Source organism: Notamacropus eugenii, chromosome 2, assembly GCF_028372415.1.
Source record: "Notamacropus eugenii isolate mMacEug1 chromosome 2, mMacEug1.pri_v2, whole genome shotgun sequence".
NCBI lineage: Eukaryota > Metazoa > Chordata > Mammalia > Diprotodontia > Macropodidae > Notamacropus > Notamacropus eugenii.
Genome location: NC_092873.1, coordinates 499,092,186 through 499,113,441, shown reverse-complemented (window position 1 = coordinate 499,113,441; position 21,256 = coordinate 499,092,186). Strand labels below are relative to the sequence as shown.

The 21,256-nt window shown below is 38.7% G+C and overlaps 1 protein-coding gene and 1 pseudogene across 2 annotated transcripts in view; both read left to right on the top strand.

Annotated features, from left to right (window-relative positions):
* The window catches only part of GTF2B (general transcription factor IIB), a 34,944-nt gene extending 30,527 nt beyond the window's left edge, over nucleotides 1-4,417 (top strand). For both annotated transcript variants that reach the window (XM_072648986.1, XM_072648987.1), the window contains exons 4-7: nucleotides 59-205; nucleotides 342-471; nucleotides 1,355-1,636; nucleotides 3,900-4,417. In XM_072648986.1, the coding sequence (XP_072505087.1) occupies nucleotides 59-205; nucleotides 342-471; nucleotides 1,355-1,636; nucleotides 3,900-4,033 (693 nt within the window). In that variant the 3' untranslated portion in view covers nucleotides 4,034-4,417. The remainder of the gene's footprint in view (nucleotides 1-58; nucleotides 206-341; nucleotides 472-1,354; nucleotides 1,637-3,899) is intronic.
* Nucleotides 4,418-4,513: 96 nt separating this feature from the next.
* Nucleotides 4,514-20,829, top strand: LOC140529934 (large ribosomal subunit protein uL6-like; annotated as a pseudogene).
* Nucleotides 20,830-21,256: the final 427 nt, after the last annotated feature.

The window sequence follows — 21,256 nt, the reverse complement described above, 5'->3', positions numbered from 1 at the left end:
GGAGAAATTTTAAATTCTTAAATTTAAATTATGATCTAAACAAACTCTCATTTTTTAGGGTACAGGAGCAGCAAGCTTTGATGAATTTGGAAATTCAAAGTATCAAAATCGCAGAACTATGAGCAGTTCTGATCGGGCAATGATGAATGCTTTCAAAGAGATTACTACTATGGCAGACAGAATCAACCTCCCTCGAAATATAGTTGTAAGTTCTTGTCTACCTTTCTTAAACTGTGCTGGCATTGAGTTAGTTAGCATAATATAATAAGCATATGAATTTTTGATATTGTGGCTAATTAAATGGCCTAGAGTTAATTAAACTTAGTTTCTTTGCTTTGAAGGATCGAACAAATAATTTATTCAAGCAAGTGTATGAACAGAAGAGCCTGAAGGGGAGAGCTAATGACGCCATAGCTTCTGCTTGTCTCTATATTGCCTGTAGACAGGAGGGTGTTCCGAGAACATTTAAAGGTATGTTACCGACATCAAATTTATTATCCAGAAAATGTTAATTTCATACATGCTCGTTAAAAACAGGTTCTGAGTAAATTATCTCTTTTCAGCATAGCTTAAATAGTATCTGTACAGACATCTTTGTTTGGTAGTTTTTTTCACATTGCTCTTTGACCTACTTGGCTGTCGTCTTTGAGTTTCTCTTTGTTACTTTGATTATGTACAATTTCTGCCTTTGCCTTGATTTTTTTTTTAACCATTTTATTTTATCCTTTGTTCAATTAGATATTTTGTTAGCTTAATTTTTTTCATACTAAGCTTGCTTCTCAAAACAGAATGTTTTAATGTACCCGTTGACTGTATTATCTCATAGTTGAAAGCCTGGTGACCCAGGGTAGGCCTTGTGAAATAACAACTGAGGCAACTTCAGCTTCAACTGGAGAGCCTCAACACTCCTCTGGGAGTGCTGGTGGACCTCTGTCCCACTCTTGCCCCCAAGATGGAGGGAGTTGAGGATTCCCTTTTGATGTTCAGTTCTTCAAGAGAACTTGATATTTTTAATTGCTCATTTGTTGAATTTCTGAATTAACTTAAGTTTTATCAGAGACTCACATTAATCAATCCATGAAGATAGAACAAGAATTCTTGTTTTAATAATGTTCAAGGTTTGCAAAAAGCTTTTCTTCAAAATAACACTGAGTTAGATGATGTGAAAATTATCATCCCTGTTTTATAAATGAGGAAGCTTAAGTGTCAGACAGTATTTGAATATATTCTCTTTATTACATGCTTCCCTCTTTAAGGGAAAAAGTACTATTTTTATTTATTAAGAGATCTTAAATAATATGATGTAAATTATGCTAGGGCTAAAGCTTCTTGTGTGTCTTGTTTCTGTCTTCAGAAATATGTGCAGTATCACGGATTTCCAAGAAAGAAATAGGCCGGTGTTTTAAGCTAATTTTGAAGGCTTTAGAAACCAGTGTGGATTTGATCACAACAGGGGATTTCATGTCAAGGTTTTGTTCAAACCTTGGTCTTCCTAAGCAAGTACAGATGGCAGCTACACATATTGCCCGGAAGGCAGTGGAGCTGGACCTGGTGCCCGGTAGAAGCCCCATTTCTGTGGCTGCTGCAGCAATTTACATGGCCTCCCAAGCCTCTGCAGAGAAAAGGACCCAGAAAGGTAAGCATTTCATTAGGGCCAGTGGCAGCAAAAGGAGTCAGTGTAGGTTCTGTGTGTGATGGTGGGTACCAGTCTCTAAAACCAAGTACTACTTTTCTTCTGGTAGGAAACTGTTGAAACCACTGTCAATGTTGAATTGAAGTCCTTTTCCTCTTTAAACTCTTGTTTTCTGACTTCTTCCTTGGCATTGATTTTTCCCATTTTAAAAAGCTAACACTACAGATTTTACCACCAGGGGTGGTATGGTTTAGTCAGAGTTCAGTTATTCTTATTTATACTATAAACTTGGTTAGGATGGCATGAAATATTTATGGCTTATCCTGACAGCTCTGATGATTATCACTTATAGTGTATAAAAGGAAAAGGCCATTACTTGTTTTTTTCTGTATGTCTCGTAAAGGAGCAGTGGATTGTTTGGGTTCAGAGGAGGCTGACCTGAGAGTCAGGAAGACCTCTTTCCCTGTACTGTCACTGGCTGTTGAGAAGCTGCCAGCCCCTTTCCAGAAAAGGGAAGCTGCCAGCCCCTTTCCAGAAAAGGGAGTATTTATGTAAGGACTCTTTATGTGACCTCCAGTTATACTTTCTTTCATATGCCAATATGAACTGAAGTGATCATCCTGTAACATAATTAGGTGTAAGCAGTTCAGCACTTGGCATTTTGTTCTCAGGGGAAATTTGGACTGATGTACTTTGAAGGGTGGTCAGTTATTGAAAAGAGTAGGTAGGTTTTTGTTTGTGTGGCTAAGCTTATGTTTCTTGGTACAGAGCTTAAACTTGCTGTTGTGAAATCAAGGTCTCCCTGTATGTCTTAGTTTTATCAGCTTAAATGTCTACTTTATTCCCACCCATGCTGATAAAATTAACAGCATTATAAAGCAGTGGTTGGAAAGAATAGGGAACAGTTTCCAAAAATCCAAGTGCTTGTCTCTGTCCCCTTTTTCCTGTACCACCATATCCTCACAGCTTTAGACTTAATAGTGAAGCTGATAATGAACTTTGTAGTATGAGATATTCTTTTTCCTTTTTTAATTTACTTAGCACTTTTTAATACCTAACATGTAAATCCCACCTACATTTTCATTAAGTTTTTAATTGATGGTATCTGAGATATTGTTGTAGTATAAAAATGTCATTAGAAATTTTTTCAAGTTTCGTCAATACTGGGAACTTAATTTTTTGTTGGTATAAAAAGGCACCTTCTTAATGGTTTGGAATTCCTTCAAGAAAACTCAATATGTACCAAGCCCCATATGTTCACAAAGCAAATGACTTATTTGCTGCATTGTAATGTCTACTTGTTCACATGGTACTTCAATCTCATTTGAGCCTCAGGAGATCAAAAAATGAATGGGCAATGAGAACATGGAGGAAGGTTATTGCATTTTTTTCTAGGACTTTAACTATAAAAGATAAGATGATAGTAGGATCAGCTGAACGAATTTTAATGTTAGAGTAAATGGTGATCCTGTTTGTAGGCAACAAGGAAGGAGGAATCCGTGTTTAAATGATTGAGGCATTGAGAATTAGAAAAGGGAGAGAATGATGAAAGGCATACTCATGGGGGCACGCTGGAGGAAAATGAGGTTAAGAGAATGCAAGATGCTCAGGAGGAGGCATATGGTTAAGAAGAGGAGGGAGCTCAGTGGCTTCCCTTCTCATCTCAGAGAATGAAAAGAGACTCTGAAGGTTTGAAAGAGGTGCTGTGAGGAGTGTGATGATGACTCCATTGAGGAAGAGGAAGAAGACTGAGCAGCAGCAAGAGCACACATTTGGTGTATGGGACTTTGCCCACCAGCATGCAGCTCCTTCCCAGTAGCAGAGGGTGAAGCCAGTCCAGGGTTATCAGCATGTGATTTTGATGTGTGGAGGAGAGTATAAAGTGGAACTGGTTAAGTGTCAGTATTTTTAAAAGGAAAGAAAACGAGGCCAGAGTGGGTAGGTGATAGACTGGCAATGCAGTTTGAGTGACTAGTGATTTCAGAGAACTTAGAAAATATGGTTTATAAAAATGTGATTTCCCCAGGACACAGCTTTTTAGACACTCATTGTGCCATAAAGAGGTACACTTGTGTCTTATCAGACTGGGTTTTTAAGTGGTGCTCTGTCATGCTGTAAACACTGCCTAAAGGAGGAGCTCAACTCTTATCAGCCTCTTGAAAAATTGCCTTTCTATTTCTTTCTCATATGAACGCATTGTAACATAAATGTGGGAAAAGAAAAACCATAGAGTCTGTAACTTGTTTGTTTGTTTTGGACCTCTTAGAAATTGGAGATATTGCTGGAGTTGCTGATGTTACAATCCGGCAGTCTTACAGACTCATCTATCCTCGAGCCCCAGATCTGTTTCCTGCAGACTTCAAATTCGACACCCCTGTGGACAAACTACCCCAACTGTAAATTGCCACATGTATTTTAAGCTTTCATGAACATTGAACTTGCCCATTGTAAGAACTATATCAAGTGCTGAGATTGAGCCTTCCTAACACAAGATTGGAGAAACAGGCGTGAAGATGCAGCAGTATGGAACATAATGCACATTCCAAGGCTAAGCAAAATAATTGTGTGACATTTTGTATGTATATATTAGTGAAAGTAAATATTTAATGGCAGTTAAGATTAATTTCTTATTGTATTTCATTTCTTTTGTAGCATTCTAGTAAAGTGTATTTTGGAAGATATTGGAAATTATGTAATTCCTGAATAAATTGTTTTCCAAAAATAACTTCTTGTTCTACAAATTATGTATTTCATTGTGAATAATAAAGTGAGTCTGAAAAAGGATCATTTCATAATCTTGACAGTTGATTTCCTCTCTAGCATGGAACACAGATGAGGCCAAAGACTTTATTTATGGCCAATTAATGAAGATACACAATAGGAGGAGGAGATCCTAAATGTACTAGATAATCTATTCCTGGAATAAAAGCCAAAGTTGTCCTGAACATTTTATCTCGTTACTTAGAAGAGAAAGTGACAGTGCTGTCATTCAGGTTTTTGTTTTTTTCTCATTTAATTTTATGGATATCTTTTGTTCTTATGTGACCTTCATTTTCAAATATCTCCCCCTTTTCCCCACCATAAGCAGAAAATGAAAGAGTGGAGCCGTTCAGCGAATCTGCCAGCACAGAGTCATTGATGTTCTCTTATCACTTTTGTGTAAATGGGGGGCTTTTTTCCAGCTCTTCTCTTGGTCAGTTAAAATTCTGCATGAAGTTCCAACTCTGACTTTTGACACTACTTTCTTGTTACGGGTTGATTTGCAAAGAATAATGCATGAAGATAAAAAGTGTTGAGAAATGTACAAAGTAGCCACCAAATACTCAACTGTCAGGGAAACAATTCAACTGTACTTAATAGCGCTATGATTTTTTAGGATCTCAATGTTGTATTAATTACTATCACAGCACTACAGCAATAAGTTTTAAATGAAAAAGAAGGCCAGCTATTCTGTGCCATTTGTCCTTGTGTGTGAATTGGAAATTTTTGAGTACTTGTATTGGGGGATTACCAAAATGTATGCAGCTGTCCTTCTTAGAGTTTATACCATGTACGATAGGTGACAAGTACACAAAAGAGTGTCTAATGAAGACAGGCTATGAGTGGTCCAAATACTATTGGAGTATAGGAGTGGTATTAACTAGCTGCGATGTTCTAAAAATGATACATGAAGTAGTTAACACAGCCAAGGTCTTCAGAAATGCGTAGAATTGAGGGAGACAGAAGCAAGATTGTGGAATAAAGGCAAGGATTCACATGAGCTGTCCCACAAACCCCTCCTAAACAAATTCTAGAGCAGCAGAACCCCACAAAAAGAGTGAAACTTTTCCAGCCCAAGACAACTTAGATGGTCGTCGGGAAAAGTCTGTTGTACCAGAAGATGTGACGTCTAGCATAAGCCACCCATACCAAGCCCTTGGCAAACCAGGAACAAATTTCAAGCAACTGAATCAGTGGCAGCAATGACAGTTTCCAGGCCTCTCAGCTCACAGATGGTGAGAGGATCAGATAATAGATCAGAAGAAGATTTACAGGCATCCCTTTGCTAGCACCAGGGGCATATACCTGGATGTGGGTAACAGTCCTGGGTCTTTGTCCCAGTGCAAGAAGGAGCATTAGCACAGCACAGTTTGGAGCCACAGGGGAACAGGGAACCTGGTCACAGTTTCAAAGTTGAAAAGTGCTCACAAATCAGTGCACAATAGAGGAGAGTAGTAAACACACTTCTCTCTAGATTATACCACCTTGGAATAGCCAAAAACTTACAGGTCACCAGAATTGCCTCTAGAAACACCTGCACAAAAAACGTGAAGTTTGGAACACTGTCTCCTACACTTCGGAAGCAGAGCCCAACTTTAGTATAGAGTTAAAAGTCAAGAAATAGGCTGGAAAATGAGCAAACAAAAAAATTCTGACCATTGAAACTTACTATGGTAACGATGATCAAACTACACACTCTGAAGAAGACCACAAAGTCAAAATTCATGCATCCAACAAGGCCTCAAAGAAATATGAATTGTTCTGAAGCTATGGAAGAACTCAAAAAGGATTTTAAAAATCAGAGTAAAAATTGGGAAGAAAATTGAGAGTGACAGAAGAAAATCATGAAAAAAGATGAGTTTGGTAAAGGAGACAAAAAGTACTCAAGAAAATAACACCTTAAAAAACCAGACTAGGCCAAATGGTAAAAAGAGGCACAAAAATCCAATGACGTAAAAGAATGGAAAAGCAGAATTGGCCAAATAGAAAAATATGTACAAAAATTCACTGAAGAGAACTCCTTAGAAAGAAGTGACCAAATGGAAAAGGAGGTACAAAAATTCACTGAAGAAAATAATTCCTTAAAAGTTAGAATTGGGCAAGTAGAAGGTAATAACTCTGAGACATCAGGAAACAAAATCAAAAGAATAAAAAAACAGAAAATGTGAAATATCTCATTGGAAAAACAACTGACCTGGAAAATACGCAGGAGGGGTAACTTAAGAATTATTGGACTACCTGAAAGTCATGATCAAAAAAGAGCCTAGACATCTTTTAAGAAATTATCCAGGAAACCTGTCCTATATCAGAACCTGAGGGTAAAATAGAAATTGAAAACATCTGATCACCTCCTAAAAGATATCCCAAAATGAAAATCCCCAGGAATATTATAGCTGAATTTCAGACTTTCCAGATTGAGGGGGAAATACTGCAAGCAGCCAGAAAGAAAGAATTCAAATATCATGGAGCCACAGTTGGGATAAACAAGATTTATCAGCTTCTACATTGAAGGATTGGACGATTTGGAATATGATATTCTGAAAGGCAAAAGAGCTAAGATTACAAACAAGAATTGCCTGTCTGGCAAAACTGAGTCTAATCCTACAGGGGAAAATGGAAAGGAGGACTTTCAAGCATTCCTGATGAAAAGACCAGAGCTGAATAGAAAATTTGACTTCTAAATATAAGATGAAAAAGAAGCATAAAAAGATAAACAGGAAGGAGAAATCATAAGGGATTTGATACATGAAAAATGATATTTATAACTCTTAAAAACTTTTCTCTTTATTAGGGCATTTAGAAGGAGTATACATAGAAAGCAGAAGTGTGAGTTGAATGTATGGTATGATTACCTAAAAAAATAAAATTAAGGGATGAGAAAGAAGAATGCACTGGGGAAAGGGAGAGGTAGAATGGGATAAATTTTCTGCCATGACCAGAAAGATTTTACAGTGGACAGGAAAATAGGGGGAAGCAGAGAGGGGACACATGAGCCTTATTCTCAGAGGAATTGACTCAAAGAGGGAATAATATACACAATCGGGTGTAGAAATCTATCTTACCATACAGGAAAGTAAGCATCCGAGAAGGGGGAATGAGGAGGAGGTAGAATCCAGAAGCAAAATACTTCAGAATGATCAGGGTAAAAGGAGAAAGTAGAATAAATGGGGAAAATGGGATGGGGAGAAATATATAGTTGGTAATCATTACTCTGAAGAAAAGTTTTATATTGTGTTTCTCTGATACTTTATTTCTCAAACAGAAAAGTCAAATTTATAGAAATAAGAACCATTCCCCTGTTGATATGTAGTCAAAGGATATGAACAGGCACCTTTCAGACAGAGCAATCAAAGCTATTTATATGAAAAAAAATGCTCTAAATCACTATTGATGAAAGAAATACAAACTAAAAACAGCTACTATCTCACACCTGTCAGATTGACTAATACAGCAGAGAAGGAAAATGATAAATGTTGGAGGGGATGTGGAAAAATTAAAGCATTTATGTCCTATTGGTGAAGTTGTCTACTGATGAACCATTCTGGAGAACAATTTGGAATTATACCCAAAGAGCTATAAAACCATGCGTACCTTTTGACCCAGCAGTACTACTGCTAAGTCTGTGTCCCAAAGAGATAAAAAGGAAAAGGACCTATGTGTACAAAAATATTTATAGCAGTTCTTTTAGTGGTGACAAAGAGTTGGAAATTGAAGGGATGTCCATCAACTGGGAGATGGCTGAACGAGTTGTATATGATTGTGATGAAATATTGTTGTGTTTTAAGAAGTGATGTGCAGGATGCTCTCAGAAAAACATGGAAAGACTTACATGAATTCATGCAAAGTGAAATCAGGAGAACATTGTGCACAGTAACAGCAATACTCTGATGACTTAGTATGAATATTCTCAACACTTAGCTATTATAGCAATTCACTATATCTATAGCAGTTAACTATATCTTAGCTATCCTCAGCAATACGATGATCCAAGACAGTTCTGTAGGACTTATGATGAAATGTGCTGTCCATGTCCAGAGAAAGAACTGGTAGGTCCTGAGAGTGGATCAAAGATACTTTTTCTTTACTTTCTTCTTCTTGGGGGTTTTTTTGGTCTGTTTTCTTTCTCAGAGTGACTTACATGGAAATGTATTTTGCAAGACTACACATGTATAATCTGTGTCAAATTGCTTGCCTTCTCAAAGGAAGGGGGAGAAATTTTGGAACTCAAAATTTGAAAGAGTGTGGAAATTGTTTTTACATGTAATTGGGGAAAATAAAATATTAAATAAGATTTTTTAAAAAATCCATAGGATTTTGATCAGTGGAGTGGATTATCCTGGTTGGAAGTGTAGGAAGAAAGGGTGCATTTGGAGAATGAGCCCGATTTGCAGGCACCATTAGGATGCTTGTTCCGGGAGCACTCGGTGGAAGTGGGGAGCAGCAGAGAGCCTTTGGGGATATCTCATCCAACCCTGCTTTTAGAAGAAAAGCTACATCTTTATCTGGAATATATTAAATCAGAGTCCATGGTAAGAAAAGCAACTTAGAAGAGATAGAGATAAAGAGTTGCATAGCATCTTCATAAGAGGCAGTAATTGATGCCGTGAGATCACTAAAAGAGAACCAAGGAGATAGCTCCATTTAGGAGAGAAAATGAAAAGGAGATGGAAGTATGTGAAGTATAAAAAGCAGTGTCATGTGGGGCTGGCATGGAGGAGGTGGCAATTCAGTCTCTCAGGTCAAGATTGGGGTTGGGTGGGAGATCACTGAGGAAGAAGATGGGACTGTTCAATCATTTACTGTCAGGGGAGGGATTTCAGTAGCATGTAAGGCCAGAAACCAGATTGTGAGGATTTATGAAACGACAAGGAAGGAAACGTACAGGTAATTGTAAGGAGAGAGATTGGTAGGATAATAAGGACAAGATTTTAGGCTAAGGAGACATAAGCAAATTGTAAGCAAGTGACAAATTCAAAAACTGAGGAAGCAACAGCCTAGAAGGGATAGAATTGAAAGCATTTAGTCATATACAAGAGCGAGAATAGCCTTTTACAAATATTGCAGTTTGGCATAGATGATAGGCTGATGTCAGGTAGAGCCAGATCGGGGAGAGACTTGAATTTCAGACAAAAAAATTCAAATTTTCTTAGGCTAAAGGAAACCACCAAAACAGTGCAGAGGATGGTTTGAAAGTTATGAGGTGATAAGTGAGGAGGGGGAGGCAAGGTAGGAGGCTGTTATATAGACCAGGTGGTTGGAATTGGGGTTTGTTGGGTGGAGACTGGATTTGTTTACTGGGTGCCAAGTCAGTAAATGCCTAAGCCTTAAGCTTGTGCTGTAATGAAGGTTGGGGTGGAGGATGGATAACAACATGCACATAAATAGGTATAAAGGAGTTACAAAGTAATATTGGGTGGAGAAAAGCGCTCATAACTTGGGAGCATCAGGAAAGGCTTCATAAAGGTAGATCTTGAGGTTGAGTTAGGAAACCAGAAAGAGGCAAAGGTGAAATAACACACCTATTCCAGGCATAGGAGAAAGTCAGGGCATGAAGATCCGAGATGGAATATCATGTGTAAGGAAAAGTAAGAAGGCCCCAGTGGGCCTGGACTTTGGAATCCATAGAGAGGTGAGAGGTAGAAAATGATATGTAGAGGGAGGAAAAAAGAGTAAGGAAATAACAACAGCATTTTAGAGGCTGCCATGGGGCACAGTGGCTATTGGAATCAGGAAGACCTGCGTCTCAGTCCTCAGACACCTACTAGGTCTGTGATTCTGGGCAAGTCATTTAATTCCGCCTCCATTTCCTCAGCTGTAAAATGGAGATAATAATAGCACTTATCCATGGTAGTGATTGTGATGAAATGATGTTTTTGTCAAGCAGTTTACAAAGCTTAAAGCACTATATGAATGTAAGCTATTATGTTGAACGTATGTGGAAGAAGAAACCCAAGAGACAAGAGTTTCTGGGTAATTAACAATTTATTAATTAAGCTAGTTAATAATAAACTGGTGGTCAGTGATTTTTTTCCAGAACCAAAAACAAAAGATATGGAGAGCCTGAAAGCTTTAAATAATCCTTGAAAAGGGATTCCCTTGACAACTGAAACTCAACCCTGATTGGTGGACATTTAATGAGGAGGTAGGGTAGAAGTCTTCAGCTCCTCCTGCTGAGAATGTGGCTTCATCATGAAACTCAGCTGTCTCCTGCAATCTGGGCAGAGGAATCCATCACTTTGGTTGGTTTTCTCCTTCATGAGCTCGGTTACCCTAAGCTCTAATGGAGGGGTACAAGGATAAGGCTTCTTTTCCTCCTGGTAAGAATTAATCCAGACTGGATGCTGTTTACACTCGGAACAGTAAGTAAGATCTCTTAGTAGGGTGGTGTCCGGCGCCAGATTGAAGAGCGTGTTCTCCAAGGATTAGGAGTAAGCTTAGTCAGCCATGTCCCTCAGAGGCTGACCTCACAGGAGCTGAGCCTCAATGAAGAAGCAGAAGAGAAAAAATTTGGATCCTAATTTAATAATTGGTTATTAATATAATAGAAAAATAATTTCAAACATGAAAATAGGTCATCCCACTGGGGGTACAATGGTGTTCTAGGAAGTGAAGAAGTTTTTAGGGGAAAAGGTAAATTCCACTTTGGATGTGTTTGGTTTAAATTGCTGTTAAGGCATCCAAGTAGAGATGTTCTGTGGGTCTAGAGCTCAAAAGGGAGAGAGGAGTCAAGATGAGATTTGGGAGCCATCTGCAGAGATGTGGTAGTTGGAGCCCAGAGAGGAATTGTCGGGATAGAAGAACCTTGGAAAACACTCACTTTAAAAAGCAGGAAAAAGGAGGAACTATATCTCTAAGAAAGGCTAAGGTACCCAGGAGGGGAAGGACAGTTAGAATCAAATACTACAGGGATTTTGCAAACTAGAGCAGCAAGCTTGATTTTGACTCCTGGGAAAATGCTGGACTTTATTATTAAAGAGATGGCTAATGAACAATCCCGAAAGGAAAATAGTGATTACAAAGAGTCAGCAGGGCCTCAGCAAGAATATATCATACCAAGAGTAACTTCATTTCCTTTTTGACAGGGTTGTTAGATTAATAGAACAGCGAAATTGTCATTTGTTTTACTGAAATAGAGGCAGTCTCTCATGTTCTTTTTGTGAACAAGGTGGGAAAATGTGAGGCAGTCACAAATGCAACTAGGTGAATTCACATCTGTCTGAATTTTTACGCAGTGATGTAGATGTGGGCAATATCAGCTTGGCATTAGGTCACTGGTGAAGTGCCCTCGGGTTCTGTGCTTCGCCCTGAGTTATTGAATATTTTTAACTATTCCATTCAACAAGTGTCAGAGACTTTTAGAATGCTTCTCAGCCATCATTTAGTCTAATCCACACTGCAAGAAAAAGATTATCCTATTGTGCTATAAGAAATGCAGGATTGTTTCAGATAAATCTGTGAAGACTTATATGAATTAATACAAAGTGAAGTGAGCAGAACCAGGAAAAAAATTGTAAGCAGCAATATTGTACAGCAATCAACTGTCAAAGACTCAGCTGCTCAGATCAATACAATGATCTATGACAGTTCCAAAGGACTCATAGTGTCCTTGCTATCCACCTCCAGAGAGCTGATGAATTCTGAATACACACTGAAGCATATTTTTTCACTTTCTTTGTTTCTTGGTTTTTCTTGCAACATGGCTAATATGGAAATGTATTTGCATGACTTCACATGTATAATTGATATATTTCTTGCCTTCTCAGTGGGTAGAGGAGGGACAGGAGAATTTAGAAATAAAAAAATGCTAAAAATAGATAAAAGGGAAAAAAAGAAAAAGCTTCCATCCACTATACTATATGTAGTATTCTATATTACAACATAACTGACAAGTGGTGATCCATTTTTTTCTTAAAGACTTCCAATGAGAGAGAAATATTTCATGGGAGCCCCTTCCAAGTTTGGACTAGCTCTGATTGTTAAGAAGTTTTTCCTTCCTTTAGAAGCCTAAATCTTTTTCCTTTTCCTTTTTCCTTTAGAAGCCTAAATCTTCTTATAGCACAGTATAGTATTACATCACAATCATATACCCCATCTTGTTCAGCCATTCCCCAATTGATGGGCATCCCTTCAATGTCCAGTTCTTTGCCACCACAAAAAGAGCTGCTATAAATAGTTTTGTACATATAAGCCCTTTTCCTTTTTGTTTTTTATGTCGTTGGGCTGCAGACCTAGTATTAGCATTACTGGGTCATAGGGTAGGCATGGTTTTATAGTCCTTGGGCATTAGTTTTCCAATTTTTCCATATCCCCTCCAATGTTTGCCATTTTCCTTTTCTGTCACATTAACCAATCTCATAGGTATAGAGTAGTACCTCAGAGTTGTTTTAATTTGCATTTCTCTAATCAATTGTTACTTAGAGCATTTTTTGTATTACTATAAATAGTTTTGATAACTTCATCTGAAAACTGCCTGTTCATATCTTTTGGCCATTTATCCATTGGGGAATAACTTGCATTCTTATAAATTTGATTCTGTTTTCTATATATTTAAGAAATGAGACCTTTATGAGAGAAACTTGCTATAAAATTTTTTCCTACAGTTACAATTACTGTGTATTTCTCTCCATCATAACCCTTCCCCTCACCCCTATTTATCCTACTCTCCTTTCACCCTGTCTGTTCTCAAAAATGTTTTGCTTCTGACTACTGCCAGCCCCAATTTGCCTCCCTTGTATTAGTTCCATCCCTTCTCTTTTTCCCTTTCCTTCTTACTTTCCTGTAGGGCAAGATAGAGTTCTATATCCAACTGAGTGTGTATGTTATTCCCTCTTTGAGCCAGTTCCTTTGAGAGTAAGGTTCAAATACACTCCCCCTTCCCCATCTTTCCCTTTACTATAAAAACTTTTCTATATCTCTTTTATGTGAGATAATTTACCCTATTCTACCTCTCCTTTCCTCTTTCTCCCAGTGCATTCTTCTTTCTCATCTCTTAATTTTGTTTTATTTAGATATGCCATCATATTCAGCTCACACCCATGTCTTCTCTCTTCTCTTTTAACTGCTCTAATAATGATAAAGTTCTTAGGAATTACAAGTATAATCTTCTGTAGGAATGTAAAGTTTAACCTTATTGAATGCCTTGTGATTTATCTTTTACCTTTTTATGTTTCTCATAGTTGAAAGTCAGATTTTCTCTCTGGTTCTGCTCTTTTCATCAGAAATGCTTTAAAGTCCTCTATTTCACTAAATATCCACTTTCCCCTGATAGATTGTTGTGTGTTTGTCCTTTGTTCTGGAAGAGGACCATGACATCATCAGGGAGATCATGACATCAGGAAGATGATGACATACATGACTTGCAGTTGGCTTTGATTTGAGTGAGGGAGGGCTGTGCAAAGTTATGAGCCTCATGTTCTCCTCCAGAACCATCTGGGTCCAGCGGCCAGATATTCATCAGGACAATTGAAGATGGCCCAGGATGCAATGGAAGACCCCTCACCCTTTTAGGCTAAGGTCTTTTCAGATCCTCACTTTGAGTGAGGTAAGGTCAATAGGCCTCTTTAAGAAGTGAGTCAAGGGCTCTCTTTGGCCCATCCAGCACCATAATGAAGACCATTCTCAGCAACCAGACCATGGACATCCCAGAAAATGTTGACATCTCTCTTAAGGGCCAGACAGTTATTGTGAAGGGGCCCAGAGGAATCCTCCATAGGGATTTCAACCATATCAATGTTGAGCTCAGCCTCTTTGGAAAGAAGAAAAAAAGGCTCCAGGTGGACAAGTGGTGGGGAAATCGAAAAGAACTTGCAACCATGCGCCCAATCTGTAGTCATGTACAAAACATGATCAAAGGCATTACTCTGGGTTTTTGTTACAAGATGAGGTCTGTGTATGCTCACTTCCCCATCAATGTTGTTATTCAAGAGAATGGCTCACTTGTTGAAATCAGAAATTTATTGGGTGAAAAATATATCCGAAGAGTGCACGAGACCAGGTGTTGCTTGTGCTATTTCTCAAGCCCAAAAAGATGAGTTAATTCTTGAAGGAAATGATACTGAACTTGTTTCAAACTCAGCTTCTCTGATCCAACAGGCTACCACAGTCAAAAACAAGGATATCAGAAAATTTTTGGATGGCATCTATGTTTCTGAGAAAGGCACTGTCCAACAAGCTGATGAATAAGTTGAAAAAGATGCCAAAGGCTGTGGCCTGAGGGGTCAACACTTATTCAGATGTCAAAAAAAAAAAAAAAAAGTGAGTCAAGGGATGACTCCTTAAATACAAAAAAAAAAAAATCAAACTGGTAGGAGAGTACCTTCAAAGTTGCTGGCCAAAAGAGGAGGGCAGGCACCTACTGTTGTCCAATCTACGAGCTCCAGGGTGAATTGGGTTTGAGGCTTGGTCCCCTGATAGATCATACTCAGTCTTGCTAGATAGGTGATTGTTGATCATAATCCTAGCCCCTTTGCCCTCTGGAGTATTGCATTCCAAGTTCTCCAATCCTTTAATGTAGAAGCTGCTAAATCTTATGTTTTCTTGATTATGGCTCCATGATATTTGATTTGTTTCTTTCTGGCTGCTGCCTGTATTTTCTCCTTAAACTGAGAGCTCTGGAATTTGGTTATAATATTCCTGGGAGTTTTCATTTTGTGATCTCTTTCAGGAGGTGATTAGTAAATTCTTTCAATTTCTATTTTACCCTCTAGTTATAGAAGATTAGAGCAGTTTTTCCTGATAATTTCTTGAAAAATGATATCTAGGCTCCCTTTTTGATTATGACTTTCAGGTAGCCCAATAATTCTTAAATCATCTTGACCTGTTTTCTAGGTCAGTTGTTTTTCTAATGATATATTTCACATTTTCTTCTGGTTTTTCCCCTGATTCTTTTGATTATTTTATTATTTCTTGATGTTTCATGGAGTCATTAGCTTTTACTTGCCCAATTCTAATTCTTAAGGAATTATTTTCTTCAGTGACCTTTTGTACCTTCTTTTCCATTTGGCCAATTCTACTTTTTAAGAAGTTCTTTTCTTCAGTTAATTTTTGGACATTTTTTTCCATTTGGCCAATTCTGTTTTTTAAGGAATTCTCTTTAGTGGATTTTTGTACCTCCTTTACCATTTGGCTTGTTCTGTTTCTAAGGCATTATTTTCTTCAATATTTTTTTGTGCCTCCTTTGCAAACAACTATTTTTTCAGGAGTTTCTTACATTGCTCTCATTTCTTTTCCCCATTTTTCTTCTACCTGTCTTATTTGATTTTTTAAAAATCCTTTTTGAGTTCTTTCAGGAATTTGTTTTGGGGCCCAAGACTACTTCACATTTTCATTTGAGGCTTTGGATATAGTAGTTTGACTTTATTGTTGTCTTCTGAGTTTGTGTTTTCATCTTCCCTGTTACCATATGATATGGTAACATATCCTTCGAATGAGCATATTCTATTTTTGCTATTTATTCACTTGACTTTTAACTTTATGTTAAAGTTGGGCTCTGCACATGGAGAGATCACTGTCCCAAGCTTCGGGTTTTGTGCAGCTATTTTTGGAGCTATTTCTGGGGGGTCTATAAAGTTTGAGTTCTTCCAAGATAGTATGATCTAAGCAGAGGTGCATTTATTACTCTCCTGGCCTGTGCTCCAGTCTGTGAGCAGCCACAAGCATTCTTTTCTTTCCTGAATTGTGACCAGAGTCACTGCTCCCCTTTAGCTTCTGGCTCTGGTGTGCTAGTGCTCCTCCTCACACTGGGATTGTGATCCAAGCTAGTGACCTAGATCCATGTTTACACAATGCAGCTGAATCCTGCCCCCAATGCCAGCAAAGGGACCCCTGTAATCTCCTTTTGACCATTTGTCTGACCCCCTCTTACTTTCTGTGAACTCAGCTCTGGAAGCCAGTACTGTTGTTTCAATTGTCCCAAAGGTCTGCTGTTGACTTCCAGAGCGTTGCTGGCACTGTTGGTGTTGAACTGCACTCAACTCCCACCCTGGTGTACTCTCATACTGATGCAACATACCCTTTTCTGCTATCCTTCTAAGTTATCTTAGTTCAGGAACCTGTTTCACCCCATCATTTTGCGAATTTTGCCATTCCAGAATTCATTTTGATGTCTTATTTTAAAGTTATTTGGAGAGGAATTTGGGAGAAGTTGGGTGAGTTCCTGCATTTTCTCTGCCATCTTGGCTCTGCATCCCCATTCCTTTAGTTTCATCTTATCAGATTCAGCCTCATTTTCTTGCCTATTAAGATTTATTTGGTTCCTGACTCAATCCAGTGCACTAATTACATCTCACAGCTTTGTGTCATCTTTAAATTTGATAAGAATATTATTGCTTAAGAAAAAAAAAGTAGGCTCAAGCACAGATTCCCTTGAGGTACTTAAGGTTTATTCTTTGAATTCAACTACTCTTATTATATTCAATCTATGTGTCTGTTTTCTACATGAGAGCTCTTACTGAGCACTTGACTAAAATCTAGGTAAACTAAATCTACAACATTCCCCTGATCAGTCAATTTAGTAACTGGAGGAAAGAAGGTTACCTTTTCTTGTTGAAACCATGTTGGATCTTGATCACTTTCACTTCCATATTCATTTAACCATCTCTTGGATACATTCTAGAATCTTCCCAGGAATCAAAATCAATCTCACTGCTGTACAGTTTGCAGATTCTATAGCTTTGGTATGACATTTGTGCTTTTTTGATCCTATGGAACAGAATCACGGGATTTTTAGAGTTGTAGGGAGTCTCGATCTTTATAGATTGAATCATTAGGCTAAATTTAATAAGATAAAAATTGACAAATATAAGTTTATTATAAGTAATACAAGAAATGAAAAGCCTTCCCCCCCAACTCATGTCACAAATACAAGATAGGAGAGGTATAGTTAGGAAGCAGTTGGACTGAAGATGATTTGGAAGTATTTAATGTACTGCAAGCTCAATGTGATGAGTCAACAGTGTGTTATGGCAGCCAAAAAAAAAATGTGAGTTTGGGTTGCATTAATAAGCATTTCTTCCATGAATTAGGAGGTGACTCTGTTCTGCCTTTACAGACTATATCTGGAGCATTGTGTTCAGTTCTGGGTTCCAGAGCTTAAGAACGACTTTTATAAATTGGAGAGTAGCCAAAATTGAGCAAATAGTCTGTTTGACAAGCCCTAAACATGTCATATAAGGAACTGGAAATATGTAGCTTGACATTTATATATAGTATGAGCTCCTTCAGAGTGTAGGTGATCACCAAGGGAGAATATAGAGATAGAGAGGAGAAAGGGGCACAGGACCATCCTCATTAAAGAGGCAAGAGATGGATTCTTCAGCAAAGATAACTGAGGAATAATTAGGTGGAGAATCAGGACACAGCAATGGCATGGAAGTTGAGGTAGGACAAGAGGGCAAAAGGTGGTCAAAATCAAAAGCCACAGACATCTCTGGAGCTCTTTGACTCTGAATGTGTCAAGAGTCTCCCAAGTCTTGATTCCTCTTTTGAACTCTAAGTCTACAGGACATCTCTACTTCAATGTCTTAAAAAGCAATTCAAATTAAACGTGTCCAAAATGGAATTTACTTTTCTTCTCAAAGTCAAGGAATATGAGGATTGAGAAATAATCATTAGATTTCATGGTTATGATTGTTGGCACCCTTGGAAAGAGTAGTTTTAAGTGAATGGTAGGGTTAGAGGTGATTAGGAAGCGAGTGGTGAGGACTTAGAAGCCAAGCAGAGACAACTCTAGTCCTTTGGCAGAGAAGACATTATACAAAGGGCAGCTGCATGAAGTGAAGGTTTTTGAAGGATGGAATGGACCATCTTGTGGGATAGCTTTGGGAAAAGCCAATGAATGAGAAAGAGAATGATTGATGGAGCACATTTTTGGAGGAGAAGAAATCAAGGCCATTTGAAGAGAAGGTTGGTCTTGGAAAGGACATTTATCAGAGACAGGAGAAGAGGATGGGTGCAAAGGTTACAGGGTTTTCATATGTGTGGAAGAGAAGGAGGCCATAATGGATTGTCTCAGTTTTCTCACTAAAGTAGGAATAAAGGACGTCTGCTAGAGGAACGTGACTGGGAAGGCACTGAGAGCTTGAAGAGAGACAAGATTATTAAATAAATAAAAGTTTTGCCATGCAGTAGTAAGGACCCCAGATGAGATTAAATCGCATGATTGTGTAACCTGCCTCATTGGCAGTGGTGTGACTTCTCCCACAGCCTTTAACAGCTTATAAATACAAGACAGAGGCGCTCTAGGACTAAAGGTTGTAGAGGGTCTAGAGAAGGTGTTGTAGGAATGAATTAGATGAAGATGAGAGTACGGGGAGAAATAAAATAGGGAGGAAGATTTTCATCCCAAGAGAGGGCAGTGCTGAAACTCTGGAATTAGGGGAATGGAAGACCACAGGCCTAGAGAAGTAGTAATTCTCTGGGGATTTTATTTAGGGCCATGTGATGATGGAGGCATAGTCATAGTTATCTAGCATATATGAATTGCCTGTTATGTGCCAACCACCATGCTAAGTGATGGGAAGACAAGGAAAAACAAGATGCTCTCCAAGAACTCACAGTCTGCTGTGGGAGGCAACAAGGAAGAGGATATCAAGGATTCTCCTGAGCATCTGGGCTCCCATGAACAAGCACCAGCTCCTTAGTTTCAATCCATATTGGTGCAGTTGATGAGAGACACCCAGAAGATAAAGCCCGTATGGAGTATATACCCTCTGCTCTGGGGAGGCCTTGGGCCTTTGGGGATTTTGTTTGTCTCAGGTCCTGATTGGGGCAAGCCTAGTCCTTTGCCTCACTGTGCTTGTTTCCAGCCTTCCTTTCTAAAGACTCATTACCTACCATCAGTGACTTGGATAAATAGAGAATTTCTCAGATTTGCTGGTGGCACAAAGCTGGAAGGGATGAATAACATATTGACTCATAAGGTCATAGATGTAGGACTAGAATGAACCTTAAAGGTCAAACTCTAATACAAACTCTTTCCTTTTACAGATGAAGATACTGAGAACTCAGAGAAATTTAGTCACTGGCTCGTAGGTAGTAGAGCTGAATTTGAACTTATTACCCTCCACATTACCCTCTACTACTTCCTACGTTGAATGACATGATCTAAAAAGATTTCAACATATATGAACGTTATGCTAAATCTAAGAAGACAAATTTTTGTGGGAATATATGTGTGTTACATGGGTTGTTTTAAAAAATCAACTTTCATTAAGGCATTTGGTTCTGAATCAAACCTGCATGTTTTGGAGGCCTATAAAACTTAGTGTGAGTCAACAGAGTGATATGACAGCCAAAAACAGCCAGAGGGATCAGTCGTAGGCTTCACTGACAGGGGCATCATGTCTAAGACAGAGAGCCGATAGCTGATACTGGGAAGATTTCTTCCATTCTAGGGACCTCATTTTAGGAAGGACATTAATGAATAGGAGAATAGCCAAAGGAGGGCAACATAGGTAAAATAAGAAAACAAAATAAAATGGTCCCTGCTCTCAAGGAGCTTATATTCTAACAGGGGAAGAGACAACATAGACCAGCACTAGCCAAGACCAAAACAACCAGCACAAGGTCATAAAAAGCCAAGGCTGCTGGTTCAGAGACAGAGCATTGAAGCAGTCAGGATGATGAAGGGAAGGCAAGGTGAGGAAGGGCAGGGAAGGGTGACAGTCATCTCCATGTTAAGGAATATCACATGGAAGAGGGCGTAGATTTTTTCTGTTGAGCCCCAGATGGCAGAATCAAGATGCTGTGCTTAAAAGTTACAAAGAAGCAAATTTAGCCTGGATATATGTAAGGAAAAACTTACTAATTCAGTTGCCTTAAAGCGGAATGGTCTGCCTTGGGAGGCAGAAAGTTACCCCTTATTGGAATCATTTGAACAAAGGCTGAGGGACCACTTTGGGTGTATCGTAGGGGAATTCTTGTCTGGCCATGAATCGGACCAAATGGCTACTGACATCTCTTCCAGTTGTATAATTATATGGTCATCTGGTCCACCCCATTATTTTGGGTTAACTATAGGTGGCATTTCTGTAGTATGTAAAGGTGTGCAAAGCACTTAATGTTGTGTTACCTCATTTGATCCCTCCAATAGCCCTCAGAGGAAGGTGCTTCTCTTGCGAAGGAGGAAACTGAAGGTGAGAATTGAAGTGACTTCCCTAGACTCCCACTGCTTAGAGATGCGTCTGAGGTAGGACTCACATTCTCATCTTCCTGACTCCAAGTCCAGTCCACCACCCAGGTGCTTCCCACTCCACATTTTTACAGATGAAGAAAGAGACCAAGAAAGGCAAGATGATTTACCCAAGGTCACCCAGCTAGTTAGTAGCCAAAGTGGGATTCAGACCCAAATCTACTCTCAAGTCCAAGGTTTTTTCTGTTATTCCACGTTGCCTTTAAATCACTTAAGTTAAATAATAAATGTATAGTGATGGCTCAAATATCTTTATGGCATCAATCTATGTATGTGTGTGTGTGTGTGTGTGTGTACACGTAGATGATTGATGCCAGGTATATGGGTATGAGGAGCAATCTGGACCTATAATCCCATGCAGGTGGGCATGGTAGGCAGAAGCAGCCAGATGATGCAGTGGATGGAATGCTGGGCCTGGATTCATAATTCCTAAGTTCAAAATCCAGCCTCAGAGACTTACTAACTGGGTGTACCTGGGCAAGGCACTTCACACCTCTTTCCTTAACTCAGTTTCCTGAACTATAATTTCCAAACATATATATGTATATGTGTGGGTATATATATAAAATATAGTTCCAAACACACACACATGTATATATAGTTTCCTTAACTCTAAAATGGGGACTAATAACAGCACTTATCTTCCACGGTTCGTGACAAGTAAATGAAGTAGT